The sequence below is a fragment of the Marmota marmota genome, unplaced genomic scaffold (genome assembly GCF_001458135.2).
Source record: "Marmota marmota marmota unplaced genomic scaffold, marMar, whole genome shotgun sequence".
In the NCBI taxonomy this organism is placed as follows: domain Eukaryota; kingdom Metazoa; phylum Chordata; class Mammalia; order Rodentia; family Sciuridae; genus Marmota; species Marmota marmota.
Genome location: NW_025999880.1, coordinates 3,969,149 through 3,990,218, shown reverse-complemented (window position 1 = coordinate 3,990,218; position 21,070 = coordinate 3,969,149). Strand labels below are relative to the sequence as shown.

At 42.1% G+C, this 21,070-nt stretch overlaps 1 protein-coding gene across 6 annotated transcripts in view; it reads left to right on the top strand.

Moving 5' to 3' along the window:
• Positions 1-17,436, top strand: part of Ypel2 (yippee like 2) — a 59,218-nt gene extending 41,782 nt beyond the window's left edge. For all 6 annotated transcript variants that reach the window (XM_015495395.2, XM_048792292.1, XM_015495393.2 and 3 more), the window contains 3 exons: positions 7,952-7,995; positions 8,958-9,066; positions 12,578-17,436. In XM_015495395.2, the coding sequence (XP_015350881.1) occupies positions 7,952-7,995; positions 8,958-9,066; positions 12,578-12,667 (243 nt within the window). In that variant the 3' untranslated portion in view covers positions 12,668-17,436. The remainder of the gene's footprint in view (positions 1-7,951; positions 7,996-8,957; positions 9,067-12,577) is intronic.
• The last annotated feature ends 3,634 nt before the right edge of the window (positions 17,437-21,070 follow it).

Sequence of the window (21,070 nt, the reverse complement as noted above, 5' to 3'; positions counted from 1 at the left end):
CAATAGCTTTGGAATCAGGAGTATTATACTAAAATATAAATCAGGAAATTGGAATTTGTGTTCCCAGGCATATTAATTTGTATTGTCTTTTGAATAATAGCAACTTTGAATTGTTTTCAAAGGCCTGACAGCTTTGAGAGAATTTGAGCTCCGATAGGAAAGCCTTCTTAAAATTTTAGTTTTCTATTTGAACTGCAGAGAGCCCAGCTCTGAAGGGCTGAGTGCTCTTACCTCCTAATCCCACCACCCCCAGTTTCTAACTGGGGAGCCAGCCTCCCCAAACAGACCTAGTGAGACTGACATGTCAGCCTTTGTTCTGCAGAGAATGGGGTTGTCTGATTATGGGTCTTCTCCACTCTTCACTCCTGAAGAATGCACGTTTTCTAGGCCTCATTCCTGTGGAGAGAGAGGAGGGGATGCAGGATGTAGACAGCTGGCAGCATCTGTTTTCCCTCCGGCCCCAGGTTTCCATTAGCATCTACCATCCTAACCTGCTGCCACAGACTAGAGAGGCTTATCCTGCCCTCCAGACTATGCACTGCTCCCATCTGACACCATGAAAGACTGTGAATGTGTGAAAAGAAACAAACATTTATTAAATGCCTTTCACGAGCCAGGCCCTGCTTAATATATGCACACTCACTTAATCTCCATGACATCCCTCTGGAGTAGGGCATCGTGGAAGAGGCATTGTTTTTCCCATTTGTACACAGGGCCCTGAGGTCTCAGAAAGATGAAGTGACTTGCCCAAGTTACATAGCTAGTAAAGGCTATGGTCCAAGGCCTCCAAGACTCTAAAGCTGCCTTTCTCATGGACATCAGGCAGACAGGATACCACCAGGGAGCAAGCTTTGAAGGATCTTTCCCATTCCCTAGGCCCAGGCCTGAAGGTGGGCGGTTTGTGTAGGCAGTGGGAATGTATATTGAAGGGTCTGATTGTTCAGTGGCTTGGGTCTCAGAATCTCCCCTGTTTGGCAATAAAATGTGACACCCAGGTCCCCTTACCATCTTTTATTTTTGCAATTCTAGGCATCATGAATGCTCCCATGCCCTTGGAATTTTATGACTCCACACAGCAGATATCTCCTCCTTTAGAGTCAGCCCCTTCCCTGCCCCTCCCTCCATCTGTTTAGGAAATGTGAGGGTAAATGGAGACCTACCATAGCCCAAAGACATGGGAAGAGGGCCTTAAGAAAGTCATCATTCTCCCTCTCGCAACACACATGGCTTTTTACTAGATAGGTATGTGAAAGCTTTTGGCAAGTCATTAACACATACAAATGGCTGTATTTTATCCCTGTCTTTTTTCCTAGTGACCTATGTCCCAGTGTGGAAATCACAGTCAGGAAATTCTTCCTTTTAATTAACCGGTCTCTTTTATTCCACCTAAGTCCATTTCCTCTTGTTCTTATTGTAGAAAAGATGGAAGAAATCCCCTTTAGTCTTTCCTCTTAGCTAAGCAGTCAGTTTCTTAAAATTGCACTCATGTTCTAATTCTGGAATCCTTCATCATTGTTCTTTATTATCACTCTTCTCACTTTCTCCATATGTTTCCTCAAGGGTAAAATCCAAGCAGAATCCAGTGCTATTTGTCTTGGGTTTCAACCCTTTGGAATTGACCCTAAAAAACCTCACAGGCCTAACCATAGTCAGAAAAGAATGAGTAAGAATAAAAAAAAGACCGATCTGACTCTTGCTTGCAAAATGTTAGATGTGTTGAATTTTGGGAGTGGCAGCCAACACCCCAGGTCAAGGACCTACAGATCCTCCTTTGTATCTCTACGTAAACACTTCTGCTACCTTCCCACTAGATGCTAAAAAATGCTTAGGAGGAGATCAATTGTAACCATCCATTAAAACTGTATGGTGCCTTGTACGAATCTGTAGAGACAGAAAGTAGATTTGTGGTTGCAGAAGATGGAAACAAGGGAAACAGAGGGTGACTGCTAATGGTGGGAGATTTCTTTTTGGAGATGGAAAATGTTCTGAAATTAGGGGTAATGGTTGCACAACCTTGGATCTACTGAATTGAATACATTAAAAGAATATTGATGGGCTGGGGTTGTGGCTCAGTGGGAGAGCACTTGCTGAGCATGTGTGAGGCCCTGGGTTCAATTCTCAGCACCACATATAAATGAATGAATAAAATAAAGCTCCATCATTATCTAAAAAAGTATATATATAATATTGATAATGTAAATTATACCTTAATAAAAAAAAAAAAAACTCTCAACTTTACATTATATCGGTTCTTTTTTTTTTCCCCTTTTCTTTTTGCAATACTGGGGATTAAACCCAGAGGTGCTCTACCACTGAGCTACACCCTTTTGCTTTTTATTTTGAGACAGGGTTTTATTAAGTTGCCCAGACTGTCCTTAGATATGCAACCTTCCTGCTTTAGCCTCCCGAGTAGTTGGGATTACAGGCATGTGCCATCATACCTGGCCCAATATAGTTATCTTTTTAAAAAAAAAAAAAAAAAATCCGGTATGAATGAGAATACTATTCTAATGTGCACATTTTTACACATTAGGAAATTGAGAGGCCCAGAGAAGCTATTTGGCTTGCTCATTAGTTACATAGCTGGTATATGGCTAAACCAAGATTCAAACCCTGGCAGCCTGACTCTTTGAAGCCCCGGAAATTAATGCCATGTAGAAGAATGATAGGTTAGAGAAGCAAGTGCCAAGTGCTTTTCCAGGGGTGGATTCACAGAATATTGTAAACGGAAAGTATCAATAGGGAGCTTTGTTCCCCTCTCTCTCTCTCTCTCTCTCTCTCTCTGACACTTGAGATGCAAAGAGAGGAAGCTTTACCTTTTGGCATTATAGGAAAGAAGGAGCAAGGCCAGAGTCACCAAAGAAACAAAGTTTGAAGGACCGAATAAGTTAAGGGTCATCCTTCTCATCTCTTTTCCAGGTTCCTGAAAAGGAGAGATGGGAACCTGTTTACTCTGCACCTTGTTTTACTTATTGTGCTTTACAACCCTATGAAAAAGGCATGGTTTCCATTTATAGATGCAAAACATGTGGAAGCTGAGAAAGATTAAATAACTCTTCCAAAGTTCAGTAGCTAGTAAGTTGAGGTTGCAAAGCCAGGATTTGAACCTGACTTTTCTGATGCCAAGACAAGATCCTTATACCCTATACAGAGATGCAAGGGGTCATCTAGCCTCCAGATATCACAGCAGGTGAGGCAGGTGGACCTCTGCTTTCCTCATCTCCCTGTGCACCTCCTGAGCTCATGATAAGCTGAGTATGGTTGGCTTTTCCTCATGAGCGGAGGGGCTGTGTTCTTGTCCTGGAACCTCTGTGCTGTGAGGAGTCTGACCAAGTGAGCAGGACAGCAAGGTGAGGACCTGCACCTATCACCAAGGGGCAGGAACCCACATGCTTCTCTGTCGCTGCCTCCCACCAAAAGTATTCACTTTTCACTGGTTCTCCTGCTTTGAAAGGGAGCCGCTGCCTTCCAGACATTCAAAGGGCTACTAAACAGGAAACTCTAAGCCCTTTCCGTTCCTTTGAGCTGGCTGGAAGGGCTGGGCCTGGAACCACTACTTTAAAGGACAGAAGAAAAGTTTTGTGTGGTTTTAAAAAACAAAGCAGAAAGCCTTTCCTGGAGGCCTGCACACCAGCCTCGGTTGATACACAACATGGGAAAGAACCGCCTTGTTGCCTGGCAGTAATGACAGCAAACAAACGTGTCTGACAGTCTGTTTGGCATCTCCCGGTCTGAAATTCTGTTTGCTTCATTCTAATTGCTTCCTTAACTTCCTTTCAGTCTTCCCACCTTCAGTACCACCCTCACTCAAGGGAGCACCAGCCTGTGCCAGGTTGCGCCAGCCTGGGCTGGGCCCCACAGGATACAGTGGCCCCGCAGGGACTGTTGTCTGTGTCTGTTTGCAAGACGCCTGTTGTTCTCAGTGGCTGTTTTTCCCATCATAAATGTCAACTTGGCAGGGGCCCCAGGGTGGAAGCCTTGGTGGAGGAGCTTCCAGAGCTCTGCCTCAAAGCGCAGCTGGTTCTGAGTGCCAGGCTCAGGAACAGAGGTTTGTGAACACTGCCTCTTGGTGGGTACTTGAGGAGGTCTTGCTGCCACAACAGCCACGACTGGGTTCAGCACCCTTGGCAGAGTGTGGGCCCCTGCCAGTAAGCTCTTGTAGAACAGGCCTGGAGGAACTGTAGTGCCCCTGCCTGCGAGGCGCCTCTGTGCCTGGCCGGCCTTTTTCTTCTGCCATGCACCCTCCCCTTACCCCTTCTCTCTCTCTAGGAATTCTAATCTGTGTCAGGCCAGAGAAAGTCACTCCCAGGCTGTGCCCTGAAGCCAACTGAATACCAAGGGCAGTAGCCTATCAGTAAAAGGCTTGAGTACATACTCTAATACACACAAACCTACCTATCAATGCCATATGTAAATTACTATGTGATATGTACTGAGAGAGGTTAAGTAACTCTTCCAGGTAATTAGTAAGTTTTTAAATTTTTTTTTAAATTTTTGATTTTTTAGTTATAAATGGACATGATATATTCGTTTATTTTTATGTGGTGGTGAGGATCCAACCCAGTGCCTCACATGTGCAAGGCAAACGCTCTGCCACTGAGCCACAGCCCCAGGCCAGTTAGTAAGTTGAATAAACATAAAAGAAAAAATGAATGAATTTGTATATATAATTATAAAAGAAAGTCAACAACTATAAAATTGTTTTTGATGCTCCTTTTGTTTAAATAGTGATTTTACATAATTGCTTTTTAAGTCACAAAAATTATTAAGAAATGAAAACTTTGACAAATGCAAGTTTGCTACAGAGCACAAGCTTCAGGTACTTTGCTGTAGGTGAACCTATGTGGTGCTCTGTCCCATTCTAAAAACTTGCAAAGATCCTGCTATTTAAGGCTCTTTTTATCAGATCAGCTTCATTACTGACATACTATAGCAGAGAAAAAGCAGTATTCACAATGTGCTAAAAGCAAAGGCAGAAGAAGAGTGCCACTATCACCCTTCCTTCTTGATTCCTGGATGTACAGCCCAGGGAAGGCACCAGTGGCAATATGTATAGTTTTTTTGGTGGTGCAGGGGATTGAACCCAGGGTCTTATGCATGCTCTACCACTGAGCCACACCCTCAGTCCTCCTTGTTGTAACTGCTTAGTGAAATTTAATTTTGTAGATACAAATAGTATTTTTTGCTTGCTCTGGAGAATCATCTTACAAACCTTCTGGGGATACTGCTGCCCTGGAAAATCTCAGTGTTGCCTCTCCCTGCATTCCCCATTGTGTCTAGTGGACAGCAGAGGATCAGTGAGTGTTTGAGAAATAAGTGAATATGTTCTTTAGGGTCCTTTCTGGTCATGGATGGAGTACCCCTATTGCTTCATGTCATTTTACTGTCTGTTTTCTTCTAGGATTTGTTTTCCTGTAGCCACCTTTTTCCTAGTGGTGAACTTGAAGGCCTTAGCAAATGTGTTTTAGAGGATAGTGAACCTGATTACATATAATTTAGAACCATGAATTCATAAAAGAATATAATTTTGGAGCTGGAAGGAGACTCTGAGGTCAAAATCTTACATTAAATAATCAAATCAAAAATAAACTCTAGTAGATCCATAGAATGGAATGCTGTTCAGCAATAAAAAGGGGATGAACTTGATTTATAGAAAACCTGGATGAATCTTAAAGGAATTGTGCTGAGTGAAAGAACCTGATTTTAAAAAAACAATACTACACACTCTATGATTTCATTTATATGACATTCTAGAACCCTCAAATGAGTGATTGAAAGCAGTGGTTGCCTGTGAGTCCCAACTGGGAAGGAGAAGAAAAGGAAAGGGGAGGCTGGAATGGGGATGTTTGGGTGTGATGGATAACCCATAATCTTACTATGGATTATGGTGATATCACAGGTATGTGCAGATATTAGAACCAGAAGTGTTCAATGCATTCTTTAAATATGTAGTTTATTATACTTCAGACCTTGATACAATTGTTTTTTTAATAAAAAAAATTAGAAGTAGTTCTATCTGGAATAAATATTAAATGCATATTGTATGCAAGATTCAAATATTTGTTAAGGGTTCAGAGAGATTGGAGACATGGCTCAGGCCTTCAGGAAGCCCACAACCTTGTGAGGGAATTAAATAGACAATTTAAATCCAGGATATTAAATGCTGAGAAAAAAGAAAACATGGGGAACAAGAGGGGTCCAGAACATGGGTGTCAATGGTGCTTCTTCCTAGGGAGGTTGGAAAGCCTTACAAAAGAGGAGCTGAGCTGAGGCTTAGAAGGGATAAGTTGGGAGAGCTTTCCCATCAGAGGGACCATCATCCATGGGCAAAGTTGGTGAAATGCAACCACCGCATGTGGCTTATTTTGACTAGAGCAAAGGAAAGTAGCAAGAACAGAGACCAGAGGAGTGGGTGGAGACAGATATTGAAGCTTTGGCTGCCCTTGAAACCCTGGGGTGTCTTTGTGTTCCAAGGTTGAACTAACAATTTGTCCAAATCTAGGCCTGTGTTTGGGCTGGGGTTGTAGCTCAGTGGTAGAGTGCTTGCCTAGCACAGGTGAGGCCCTGGGTTCAATCCTCAGTACCACATAAAGATAAATAAATAAAATAAAGGTATTGTATCCATCTACAACTATAAAAAACAATTAAAAAATCTAGTCCTATGTCAATGGGACATTGTCTATCGAAATATTTGGCATGGGCCTCTAGGATTCATGTTTTAAGGCTGTGATACCCGGAGCTTCTCAGTTGTGCCTAGGAGGTCTTATGTTCCCCAGGGATGTTTCAAGATCCCAAAAAGGAGAGAGTTGGTGCAGGTCTGGGCAGCAGCTGCAGAACATCTGCTTCCTCCTTGAAGCTGTACCTGGCATGCCTTTGACTATTGGAGGCAACCAACACTCCAGCTGCTTTAGAGGCAGTTTTTGACCAAGTAAAGAGTTTTGCCTTAATCGGTGCCGAGCAGCTCCAGTCTCTGCCATCCTGCACATCTGACAAATGACTGTTTCATGCATAGTGATCTGTGCCCTGTCTGGTGCTTTTACCCTCTAGTCATCTATTAACTAGTCACCTCCAGATTTCTTCAGAGTCCCTTGTTTGTTTGTTTGTTTTTAGAGCTGTTGGTTTTAAAGTGGTTTTCAGAGCAGGCTTGGATGTTAAATTCAGGATACAATTTTTATACCACATTAAAAATGCAGACAGCAATGCAGAACATGGCTGGCTCATGTCAGCTAGACATCTCAGTGTAACCAGAGGAGGAAAACATGGACAGGGCTTATGTTAATGGAAGTAGATGTCAGATTGCATGGCAAGCTCTGGCTCCTGTTTGTCCTTTCCCCTCACCGCTCCCCAGCCCGAAGAAAGAAGCTAGAGGCTAAGATGGGATTACTGCCTACTAAGCATTTCTGTGCTGTAGAGATCAAGTTGCTTATACCTCAGAAGGGGAGCTTCCATGATGCCATTCAGGAGGATGATGGCTGTTGTGGCAGTTAGGATCCACAGAAGGGCAAGATGAGTGATAAATGGTTTGTTTGTTCTTTGCTGCCTTCAGTAGGAAAGGGACCAAGAGAACAAAGAAAGGTGCCTCTTACTGGTTTTCCATGTCCCAGCCAATGTGGGAAAACTGTGGCCAGCACAGATGGCTGAAATCAAGTAGCACTAGGAGAAGTGAATATGGATTAATTATCTCAGGCAACCTCAATAGGGAAGCAGTTTTTAGTGACATAGTGGGGTTTGGTATGCCCTGCCCCCCATCTTCTCACCTAAGCTGGTGAAATAGTGCAAGTGTGGCCTTCTTCCCCGTCCTCATGCCATCTGCCAGCTAGTCTGTTAACTGGCTTACTGTTCCCTTCTGTGTCAATCCTGGAAGGCTTTGTTTGTTATGATTTGGGGTTAGTTATCCAAATGGGTGGGTGAAATGGATATCTAACCGTCCATTTGTTTTCTTGTATTTCAGTCGTTCCAAGGAAGTCAAGGACGAGCATACCTCTTTAACTCAGTGTGAGTGTCTCTGAATGGTGCATCCATTGTTTGGTGCAAATTTTGAGGGATGGGAAGAGCAACTCTCAACAATTCAACAGTGGACCCTGACTTCTGTAACAAACCCTGTGGAGTGTTACTCTTACAACAGTCAGTAACCTTTGGGGATATTTCTTTCATTTTATTTTTTTTCAACATCTCTGGCTGAAAATACTCTGTTCACCACAGTGCCCCTAGTAATCCCATAGGGAAGAAGCTGAGGAGTTTTCTGAGGGAGCTTCAACATGAAAGTCTCATAGCCAGATGTGAGATTTGTCACTGTGGGGAGAGAGGGTGAAAAAGATCTCCACCGGGATCTGCTGAAGATGGAGGGAAGGCTGAGTTAGGGAAGATCCTCTGGCCTCTACTAGAGGCTGTGACACAGCATACACAGCCCATAGTCATCTCTGGATGTGTGATTTATAACATCTTCCTGGGAAAGGAAGGTGAAGCTTACATAGCCTTTTGAACTGTAAAATGGAAATCTAAGGCATTCAGTTTGAAATAGGCGCTCTGTGAAGCAGTAGTATGTATAATGTTCAGGATTCATTGTTATGATAAGGACAAGACTGTGTGGCATATTTGGCTTCATTTAGTCCTCAGTAAACTTTGAGGACCTATGCCCATGGCTTGGATTTCCTCCATTTAAGTCATGAGATTAAAAGCATTTGTTAGAAAAATTAAATCCTAAGCAAAGCTTCAATCAGTACTATCTTAGTAGACCCAGTGAATCAAATCTTGGAGGTCTGGAATTCATTGCAACTGATATTTCTGTGTGGCTACCTTTGGAGGGATGTTCTTAAGTTTTAAATGAGGTTCTTAGTGTTGACTTCCCTTGGGACAGCCTTGTCTTGTTGGATTTTTGCTGGAAGTTCAGCCTGAACAATGAATGATGTACTACATGTGACTAACTACCTGTTCTCTCGTTCTCTCTTTTGGCATAGAGTTAATGTGGGCTGTGGGCCTGCAGAAGAGCGAGTGTTGCTAACAGGACTACATGCAGTTGCAGACATTTACTGTGAAAACTGCAAAACCACTCTGGGCTGGAAATATGTAAGTACAGTGGAGTCTGCTTGAGGGGCCTATGAAGAGACTAGCACAGGGCCTCACGTTAGAAGAATGCTTTTTTCTTTTGCTTCCTGGGGCCTTGTGGAAATATCCTTGACCAGGACAGGAAGCTGAGCAGTACCTGGTGCCATCATCTATCTACAATACTCATTCCACTTCCAATTCATTCTTACACCTGTTCCCTCACAGTCACACACACCCTTGTAGACTTAATAATATTAACAGCATATAACATTTGCTGACAGATGAATATATTTACTTTTCAGCATCTCTAGAGGTTAGATGTTATTTTATCTCTATTTTCTGATTGGGGTACTGAGGCTGAGGAAGGTTAATAGTATGTCCAAGGTTATCCAGCCATCAAATGGCCAAACCAGGAAAGGAATCCATTGAGTTGTCTGACTACCGAGCTCTTAAATCACTGTACTTTGAAGAAGTGTAAATGCTCTGAGAAGATTGCCTAGGTCCTAGGTCAAGTCTACTGTGGGTATAGTTATGGCTGGACTCTCCCAGATGCACAATTCATTCTTTCAACATAGAATATTAAGGTCCCTTTGGGACCTAGGAAGAGTGCATATTCCTTTGTCAGGGTAAGAGGAGGAGGACAGGGATCTGTTACTTTAAAGACCCTGGGGACTAGGTATTCTAACATGTATTGGGGTCACCAAACAACCATAAACACAGCCCCACTATCCCTCTGGCTGGTGGCTAAGTACCATTTAGGTAGCTAGAGTCAGGTTCAGATTTGGGCTCTATCACTTATTTATTTGTCTGTGTGTCCTTAGGCAGCTATTTCATTCTCCTTACTCATAGAGATTTTAGTGCTTTGAATAGAATAATGCTTTTGTAAAATACTTAGGTCATCACTTGGCATGTAGCATATGTTAGTGAAGATAAGCTTACATTGTTGTTGTTGGCAGATCTTTTTCTGCCAGCATTGGTACTTACATGTATACCACAGTACTTTTTGTTTTGCCCTGTCATTTTGAGGATATTGAAAAATTGGTCTTTCTGTCATTGGGAGGGCGATTTATTCTATGTAAAATGTCTCAAATTCCCCATCGTGTCATATGGCTTATGACCTACTATTGGTTTGGGAAGGAGCCCAAGGGAATGATCAAAACTACTGCAGGGTGAATGCTGTAGATTCACCAGTGGTAACAAGTGGAACACTCTGATGTGGGTTTGTAATAGTGGGGGTGTCTGGGACATGGTTGGAGGGTATATGGTAAATATCTATACTTCCTGCTCAATTTAGCTATGAAACTAATATGACTTGAAAAATAAAAAATTTATTGGGGGAAATAAATAAAATAGTATGAGCAATAGATGCCAGACACACATGTATAATTCCATTTAAATAACACTTGAAAATGTGCAAGTGATTTAAAAAGAAAATTAAAACTGCCACAGGTGGAGTCTGCAGTAGCATTTGGCAGAACTGCTTTCAGATTCAGTTTTTTGCATCTCCTTGGAAATGTTCAGCGCTAGGAAGAAAAACTCCAGACGGTATGTTTTGTGATGACAACATGGTTTAGGCGCTGCTTGTTGATCATTGTGGGAGAAATTGGCCTTGGCCATTTTGCCCCTCTCACCATCAACCCATCCCTCTGAGTAAGTGATGGTGGGGGCATGCACAGTTCTGGTTTTTACTAAAATATTTTGACCCTCAAAACAATCTTGTGATTATCCCCAATTGTGATTGAATAGAAAGTCAAGTGGTTAAGTGATTCTTCTGAAGGTGGAGTCGTTGGTGATTTTGTAGACTCCAGTCCTGATATTTTGCAAGTGCCTTTGTGGCTCAGAGCAGTTGAATTTTCTTTTTTTTTTTTTTCTTTTTCCTCCACCTGAACTCTTTATTGTGGAACAACATATCTATTTCCAAACCACTTCCTCTATTGTGTGTAAGTGTGCATGCCCCTGTGCACTTACACACACACACACACACACACACACGTGCGGCACAGGCGTATAATGAAGTGTTAGGGAAATTGCTGCTGAGCCTATAACTATTCTCTCTTGGTTCCTCTCTCCTATTTTGTGAATGATTCCTCTCAACAAGAGATTGAGTTCAAACTCTTGCTCTGAAACCCAAAAGTCTATGGTACTGTTCATGCAGAGCTGCAGGAACCCACCAGTAGGCTTTAGTTTCTTAATTCCAGGGCCCTAGAGGAACAGCTGATGTCGCTGCTTCTGCACCTTGACCTTGGTCACGTGTCAGCTCTAGGGAGCAGTGTTCTCAGATAATACACCAGGATGTTCTTAGATGTCTGTTGCTGAAAATAAAATGACCATTTATCCTGAACCTGTGCGGGACTGTTTTCTGTGGGGCTTATTAATTGGGAGTGCCCGCAGTATTGTAAATTTAGAAAGTAACCTGCCAGGTGTTGAGGTTTCCCTCTGGAGACCTAGCAGTTGGCTAGGGCTTGAGGGCTGCCAGGTTCTTCAGCCTTGAGTTTATACAGCTCCTGTCTCCCTGGAGAAAGTCAGTGAAGGAAAAACATGCTTGACTTATCTGACAGGGAAACAGCAAGAACAAGGAAATAAGGCCGAGAGACCTGTTTGGCCTCATAGTACCTGGTTTCTCTTCCTGTCTTTTCTCTAAGGTTAACAAGTTCAGCTTAAAATTATAACCAGACTTTCCTGAGTTCCTAGAAACTAGCAGAAATGACATGGAAACTTTGTGGATAGATCTGGTTGGCATCAAGGTCCCCTGAGATAGACAAACACTCAACCACTGAGCTACCTCTTCGGCCCTTTTTCTTTTTCTTCATAGGAATACTCTCACTCTTTTTACCTTCATTGAATGTATACTTATTCATTCTGCAATTATTTTATTTATTTTTTAGTTGTAGATGGACACAATACCTTTATTTTATTTATTGTTATGTGGTGCTGAGGATCAAACCTAGTGCTTCACTTGTGTTAGGCAAGCACACTACTGCTGAGCTGCAACTCCAGCCCTAGCAATTATTTATTAAAGATTTGATAGGTCCCTTGCAGCTGTCTAGGGGACACAGCAATGACATAAAACATAAACATGTCTGCCATCCATGAAGTTTATATTATCACCAAGGGAGACATAATAAAACAGAACTACAGATTATAATGTATGTTGGAAAATTATAAATACTATGGGCAAAAACTAATTTGGGGAGGGGAGAGGGAGTGCAGGGGTGAAATTCAGTTGGGATTTTGAGTAGAACAGCTGGGAAAGATCTTTCTGAGATAGTGACACTTGAGTAAAGACTTAAAAATGCAAAGATCCTGATGAAATTATTTCATAATACTGAGGAAGTCCCGGTGTTGCCTCAGTTCTGCTGTTGAGTGCAGGAGACAGAATGCTTGAGTGGTGACAAGTTTCTCAGTGGGTCTGGGTGAAGCCTGGATGGGACCTCAGTCATTCTGATGCTTCTTGTTGGCAACGCCTCTGCTTCTGTGCCATAAAAGTTACCTGTTGGTCATTGAATTTCTTTTGTCTTTCTCTGTTTCATAGGAACATGCTTTTGAAAGCAGCCAGAAATATAAAGAAGGCAAATACATCATTGAACTAGCACACATGATCAAGGACAATGGCTGGGACTGATCCGACACCATCTACCCAACCCAGTATCCATGTGAATGCCATCTAACTGAACATTCTACCCAAGCGTGAGAGAGTGACTGAACACTTGGTTCCATCCATTTAGGGGCCTTCCCATCTGGGGCATCCTCCCACACGGACACCATCTTTCTGGTGACCGGCCTCTAAATTGCCGTCTCTCTGTCTCTTTGCTTTGTATCTGTTTGTGAGTTGATCCTGGCTTCTCTCTCTGTTCTAGTGTTGGCTGAAAACAAAAACAACAAAAGGAACAGATCCTTGACCACATGGCGGCAGCCCACCTTGGACAGGGCCCCAGGGCCCATGCAAGAGCTGCCTGATGGCCTCTTGTCAGGAGAGCAGTGACGTGGCACGTGGGTGTTAGGAAGAGGGAAAAGGGGGAATCCCAAGGGTCCTGGGAATGGGCAGAGGGTGGGAGGGTGGAGGTAGGAACAAAATTGCACTGCTCCTGGAGACCTGGTAACTTAGGCTTGAAATAATCAACCTGTCTAAAAGGACAAAGAGAAAAAAAATATACCTCATGGCTGCAATATCTCTGATCAGAAGCTTCTGTACCTGACACCACGTGTGCCAGGATAGCAAATGAGCACAAGCAGTGGCCCTACTTCTAGCTGACAGGGCAAGAGCCTGGTTCTCTTGGGCCGAGCTGGGGCATGTACTGGCAGCAGTGAGTGAGGTAGGTGAGGCCCTGATGAGTTCTGATCTGGTTCCTCACTCAGCCTCTGGGCAATAATCTCTGCTTCCTTAGCCACTGCGTGTGAGGGCAGAGGGCACTGGCATTTGCAATTGCACAAGATGCAAATGTCCCAAAGGCTTTGACCAGCAACCAAGTAAAATCAGGAATTGAGGCAAGCAGCAAATAAGAGAGGGGCTGGAGCTTGGGAGCTCCTAAGGAAATAGCTCAGATTTTGAGCCAGAAAAATTAAAAGTAGAAATACTAGCAATGCTGACCGTCTACCCCCTTTTCCTGACCCTGAGCAATACTGAGTCGTATTGCCAGGGGAGGAAGCTGACTGGAACAGTGTGAAGAATAGTTCAGATTTGAACCAGTCCAGGTTAGGTGCATCCTTCCTCTTTGGATACGCAGTGGCTTCGGTGGGATCAGCCATTCTTTGTAGTGCTCGGGGTGGTTTTTCTCCACCTCTATGTTGTAGACTGTGGAAGACAAAGGCCTTGAGCCTAGGGATCACCTGGTTGGTTACTCTTCTTGGACCTTCAGTGTCTTATGTGGAGAGAAATCTGTCAGACTGGTCCAACAGTGGGGAGGGGTTACAAATTCCCAGTATTACCCCCTTTCTCCTCCCCCGCCCCATGCAAACTTCAGAGCATTAGGGAAGTGAAGAACAGATCCCTATAAGGCTTACCAAAAAAAGTTTGATCCATTTCATCAACACTGTGAAGTCTCCTCTGCAGCAGTTCAGCCAGGTACATGGTGCAGGACTGAAACTCATTTAACTGAGTTTCTTAGACTGAAAATATTAAGATATTTGCAGATGAGGTAATTCTAACCATCTAGTCCACCAAGCAGGCTGCTCCTCTAGGAAAATTCACCTTAACAGCCTCACAAAGAGTGGGTTCATGGAGATAAGAATTTGTAAAGTTGGTCAAGAGCAAAGCTGCCAACCCTCAGACATTTTCAGAATCTCATCAGCAACAGAATGAAATTCCCATAAGAAAGGAGTCTACAATGGAAATACCTTTTGTGTCTCCATGTGCTGACTGTAGAATGGGAGATTTGAGACAGCCATGGTCCTGCCCTGCCCCCGGCCGATGGCAGGATGACAGAAAACAGGGTAGTTCGATGTTTGGCAATAAGCGTGCCTCTCCTCTTTAAAGACGGAAGGATTTCTAGAAATTGAATTTTGGACAGGCATGGAGACATACCACTATAATCCCAGCAATTTGGGAGGCTGAGGCAGGAGGAACTCAAGTTCCAGACCAGCCTCATCAACTTATTGAGACCGTATCTCAAAATAAAAAGGGCTAGGGATGTAGTTTAGTGGTAGAGTGCCCCTGGGTTCAGTCCCTAGTACCAAGGGGGAAAACATTGAATTTTGTTCTCCAGGGCTTCTTGTCTAGGAAGTAGCCGTAGAGATTAAGTTGTTCTCCCCCCTTTATTGCAAGGCAGACTGAGGTTCAGAAGTATTTAATTTCTGCTCCCAGGCCCAAGTTTTCAAACATTTTCCAACTTTCACATTCCTAAGCTGGCTTGCCATGACAGAAATCATGGATTTCCCCCTCTTTTCCTCCTGAAGCAAGTGGCCTTCATTTGTGGATTCAATTAGACCCTTTGCTCAGGGACTATCCTAGCTATTAAGAGTCTCTTTCATAAAAAGAAAAATGGGATTAAATGAAGACAGGTGTTTTGTCTTTAAATCTACAGTTTTAAGGTAGTCATGTACCGAAACTGGAGATGGGATGTCCTAGAATTGTCAAGGGGCAGAGAAGGAGACCAATGTGCCACTGTTCTTCCTTGGAGATGGGGCCTTTGACTGTAGCATGGATCAGAGCAGTTTCCAATCAGACCCTGCTGCTGGGTTTTTTCCAGTCACCATCCATTGAGCATCCAGTGGGTGGATGGCACCATACTTGGTGCAAGAGATCTGAGTAGAGTGTAGGTTTTTCCACAACTACAGGGGGAAAAACAACTCATTAGGCTTCCCTTTGTGTCAGTGAAACCAAAAGTGCTTCTTATAACTAGCTCTATTTGTGGTTTGTCTATCTAACATTTAGCAGTATTGGAGAGGCCACAGCTGAGCAATGGAGACCCGACAAACCATGGCCTTGGTCAGTTTATTCTTTAATTTTCTCACCAAATTATTGACCCAGAGCATAACCAAAGACCTCTTCCATTCACCCTAAGTAGTTTCAGGGAATTGGAGTTTGTTGATTAAACTCGGGGGTGGAGTTACGGGGAGAAGGGAAGGGGAAAGGAGAAGTGAGAAAGGGAAAAGCAGGAAGTTCTATACCTCAGCCAGCAGCTGCCTTCATTTTGAACTGAAGTCCAGCTGGCAGATTTGTGTTCCAGCCCCCCTGCACCACCCTAGGTCATATGGCCTTGGCTACCCTGAAGTGCACCCAGGCCTCCACCCCCGCCCCTGGGATATTAGTCTCAGGCTACTGATGAGTTGATTTGACATAAATCAAATAGAGCCAAACTTGATGCCCACAAGTTCTCAGCTGGGTCTGAGTACTATCCCAGCTCCTGTGACCGCAAGATCACATACACAGGGTAAAGTTAGTCTTTACTGGTGGGTCAGTGTGTGCAAAGAGGTGTCCCCTTTATGATAAGATTTTCAAGTAGATATATCTATACATATATATATGAAAAAAAGTTGCTTGTGAAATATACTTTTGTAAATAATATTTAATTTTTTAAATAATATATTTGGTGCTGTTTTCTCAGATTCCTGAGAGCACTTTTTATTTTAAATTCTATGATTTCCTCTGCATTTCTTGAAATATATTTTAAGGGAAACAGTAATCACCAATGTACTTTTTTTTTTTTGAGGATATCTCACTTTAATCTGGATTGAGGCTTTAAAACAATGCCTGTCTGTATCCCCCACCACCACCACCACCACCATGGAACAGACTCTGCAGTAAATTACCAGGTTGAAAACGGAAATATTTTCTTGCACCAATATTGACTAGAAAAGAAAATAAATAAAACCAAGTAAATTTAGTAGTAACAATTTAGAGTAATTACACTTGTTGGGGGAAAAAAATCTAACAAATCGGGGTCTTGAATTTGATTGTGTGTGTGTGTGTGTGAGAGAGAGAGAGACAGAATGTGAGTGAAAGCATTTTGGATTGTGCCTCCTGTTTTCTTTTCTTTTGGGGACACTGTAACTATAGTTTACACTGTGGGCACATAAGGTTTTTCTTCTTTCTCTCTGGTTGTTTTTGTTTCTGAGTGGACCAACAGCACAAACCACGAGATCTTTGTTTTCCTGAGCACAGAGCTGTTGCATTTTGTTCCTTTTTTTCTTTGTGTGCTCAACTTTCACAGACTGTAAAGGAAATTTGTTTGTGAAGATCAAGCAGAGTCAAATCTGTACTTTTAACTGAGATTGAGCGTATTAATCACGTGTCCCAGGGCTCTGGTTGTTTTAGAAGCCACATCATGTTAAACATTAACTGGTTTGGGTTAAAAGAACATTAATAACATAATACACATACCTTCTAGGTAAACAGCTTTTTTTTTTTTTTAAGGTCAGATTGCCTCAGGTTCAGGAAGAGGCTGGGAAATCAAATCTTGAATACAATCAATTCACATATTTTAAAATAATCTGCCTCAAAGGCGAAAACATGCTAGTCCTATGAAAAGATAAAAGAAATTAATTTTTTTAAAAGTATGGTCATAAAATTTACTGGCAGTAGAAGATAAAGCCAAGAAACAAGGATTCTCTTGTTACCCAGTTCTATCTGCCCATGTGTTTTATAACATTTTGGTGAAAGTGGGAGTTGGTTCCCTTTTCCCAACCTGCAGAGACTATCTTACAATACAGAATCTATTTATGCTTGTGTTTACAAACTGTATTTGTTGGGTTTGGGTTGTTTTGTTTTTTTCTTTGTTGGCATTTTTTCAGGTCACTTTGCTTTGATAACAAAGGTAATTGTTATCAAATAATTTGTCTTCACCTTTTCCTGTATTTGTACATAGTGATTCAGTATTAGAGAAGTGCATTGTTTCTGTCATATTTCTGATCTGTGTTGGTGCTCATTTGAGAAAATAAAGTTTCAAATATTAACTCTTTTGAGAATTCATCTGTCTTCATTGGCCTGATACTTTTTAATTAATTTTTTATTAGTGCATTATAACTATGGTAATAGTGGGAGTCATTATGCTGTATCCACACATGCACATGACATAATAACCCAGTGTGTGTTTTCTTGACATTTAACTTTTAAAGTAGTGAAAGGGCTGTAGGAGGAATCATCCAGTCACAGACCTGTCAACTAAGATCTTAAGGGGTTATTTTTCTAAGACAATTGAGCAATAAATGAACAAACAGCAGATCTCCTGTATATTTACCAATGCTTCTGCTTGCTTTAGATAACTGAAATGCATGAGTGACTTTTATCCAGTTCTCTATACCAAACCCCACATTTTTAGATTTATTTGTTTACTTACTTATTTATTTACTATTTATTTATTGTGTGGTATCAGGGAATGAACCTGGGGCAATCTACCACTGAACTACATCCAAGCCCTTTTTATTTGAAACAGGATTTTGTTAAGTTGCCCAGGCTGGCTTTGAACCTGCCTCAGCCTCCAGAGTCACTGGGATGATGGGCATGTGCCACCATGCCCAGGTCTGCAAGTTTTTGTTTTGTTTAATTTTTTTAAGGGGGAGGATAAATTTTTTTTTTTAGTTATAGGACACAATCCCTTTATTTGTTTATATGTGGTGCTGAGGATTGAACCCAGTGCCTCACACATACTAGGCAAACACTTTACCACTGAGCTACAACCCCAGCCCCTACAAGCTTTTATGATGACATCATTTTCTTTGGGCATAAGATGACAAAAGTTGGGGGGAGTACAAAATAACAAAGTATGTCATAAAGGTATATTATCTCTGATTGGCTAACAAAGGTAAATGTATTCACAGTTGTAATATATGAAAAATAAAAATCAAGTCTTCTTGCTGGTTCAACAAATATTTATTGAACAAATATTAGGTTTCAGGCACTGGGTAAGGCAATTCTGTCCTAATCAGCTGTTTTTGTTTTCCAAGTACCCTTCCTTGGGTCTTACCCATATGTACACAGTCTTGAATATCAAATCAATGTGGGTATTTTATGTCTGGTGCCTTCATTTAACAAGGCTGAAGATTTTTGTCATTGTTTTACACTATAAACATTTTGTATCTTAGGAAGTTCCACCTTGCACAGGCAGCCTAAACAGCAAAGATGATGGTAAAACTGCAAAAGTGTGTGTGTTTTCACATTAGTGATAATGTTTACATTTTTTGCAGTACTGAGGATTGAATCCAGGGGTGCTCCACCACTGAGCTACATCCCCACCTCCCTTTTTATTTTGAGACAGTCTTGCTAAATTGTCCACACTGGCCTCAAACTCATGATCCTCCTGTCTCAGCTTCCTTCCCGAGTCCTTGGAATTAGAGGCGTGTGCCACCATGCCTGGCTTGGTGATAATATTTTAAAAGCCTATTCCACACAAGGACACGCCTTCCCTGTTTCCCATGGATTTTCACCTACCCTTTCAGGGTCCAGCTGCAGTTGACTTTTATTTGTCATTGAGTATTATCTTCTTCCTGTGACCTGTTTTGCTTCAGTGGACATGCCTGTTATCATTTCACTCCTTTCTCTTTTGCAGACTGGGACAAGAGAAAAAATAACATGTGCAGCAGACAACCAGTCTCGGGCAGCCATCCTTGGGTCCTTGTTCTTCCAAGCTCTTATTCCCCATGGCGGCTGCCGTGGAGATAAGGCTAGGGGGAAGGAAGGAGCAAGCACCAGCCTTCACTGAGTGCCTGGGTTGGTGCTAGGTGTTGAGTGTTTTGCTGACCTGACCTTGAGCAGGGTCCTCACAATGAGGTGCTTCCTCATGTTGTCCTAGGAGTTCTCACCATCCAGTGGGAAAACTATGACAAATGTTTATCCTCATATTGTTGATGATGAAATTGAAGTTTTCAAGTTTCATTGTTAGTGATAGAGTCAGGAACTGTAAGCCATCTGACTTTAGGACTCTGGGTTCTTTCCCTATAACGTGTTGCAAATTTTAGCCTCTCCTCCAGCCTTGTTGATTCTGCTTAGCTTTACATGACATTTTCCCAGTCTGTCTTGATGGTGTATGCCACCCGCACGCAGCAGCCTGTCACATGGTAAGGAATCAATAAAATGATTGCTATTGCTGGCTCTAGAGGCACACATCTGAGTTCCAGCTCTTCCAGAAGCTGAGGCAGGAGGACCTCCTGAGCCCATAATTTGCAAGCCAACCTGGGCAATATATCAAGACCCCACCTCAGAAAAAAGAAAATTGTTATATAGATTTCTCAAAGTTTATTTTGAAATGATAGTGGGATGAAGAATATCCTATTTGCTCTTTATGTACTTTATTTAATTTTCACAATAATCCTTCCATTTTACAGATGAGGAAATTGAGGCTCTGAGATTATAAATAGCATGCCTATGGAGCTGGGCATGGTGGCACATACCTCTAATCCCAGCAACTCAGAAGGCCATGGCAAGGGAATCTCAAGTTCAAGGCCAGCCTCAGCAATTTAGCTAGACATTATCTCTAAATAAATAAATAAATAAAAATAAAAAGGACATGGGATGTAGCTTAGTAAAAAAGTGCTCCTGGGTTTAGTCTCTAGCATCAAAATAACATGCCCATGGAAAAGCTAGGATTTTAACTGATTTTTCTGATTCTGAAGCCCACATCCTATCTGTAGCCCAGCCTGCAGTGAAATACCTACCATATAGGAACTTTTTAACAAATCTAAGTACATACCCAAAATGTCATGGCTATTTTGTTCTCTCTTGTTGTATTCATTTTTTTTTTTCATAAAATGGAAATCTTGTCCTTTCAAGTTCCTGAAGCGCAGAGCTTAGAACTGAGGAAGAGTCATTATATTAGACTTTTATATGATTTTAGGATTGTTGCTTGCAGGACTATAATTTTATATTTCTTTTGAGGAGCAAGAAAGTGTTTACATTCAGTTCTTCAGTTGTTTCACTGGTTCAATTGTTTAAAAACAATCCTAAAACTTGTCCAGGTGGAAGTGACTAAGGTATCCTGACACTTGACATCATCTCTGTGGGGCCCATTCAAGGGTAACAACTCTGCAGGCTACCTAGCAACAAGCCAAGTATTAAAGTTCATGTAGGATGAAGGTACTTCTAACTCCCAAGTGATATGGGATCGTTTTAATAAGACAATAACGAGAGAAGCTCAAGTTTGAAGGCATTAGCAAATTATCTGAATCCTGTATAGAACTATTGAATTATATTTACTTTATTTAAAATAATGTTAATGATCTGTCTCAAGCACATGAGCCCAGAAATTAACAGAGTCGAGTGGAAAGAACATTGGCTCTGGAGCTGGACAGATGGGGATTTGAAGCCTGACTGCATGCTTATACGTTCGTCACTTTGAGAAAGTCACTGTGATTATTGGGACTAGTTTCTGTCATCTGTAAATCGGAGATACCAGCAACAATAGAAGCTATTTCGAGGACAAATAAAATGATAGCCATAAAGTGCCCAGCACAAATAGGACTTAGCAAATGTCCCTTGTCTTTCTGCTGAGTGGTTGGAATTCACTATGATGAATACTGCTAGCGCATAGTGGGCCACATTCATCCCTCGAACTCCACCTCTAGAGACTGACACCCAGAGCTTAAGTAACCTTGG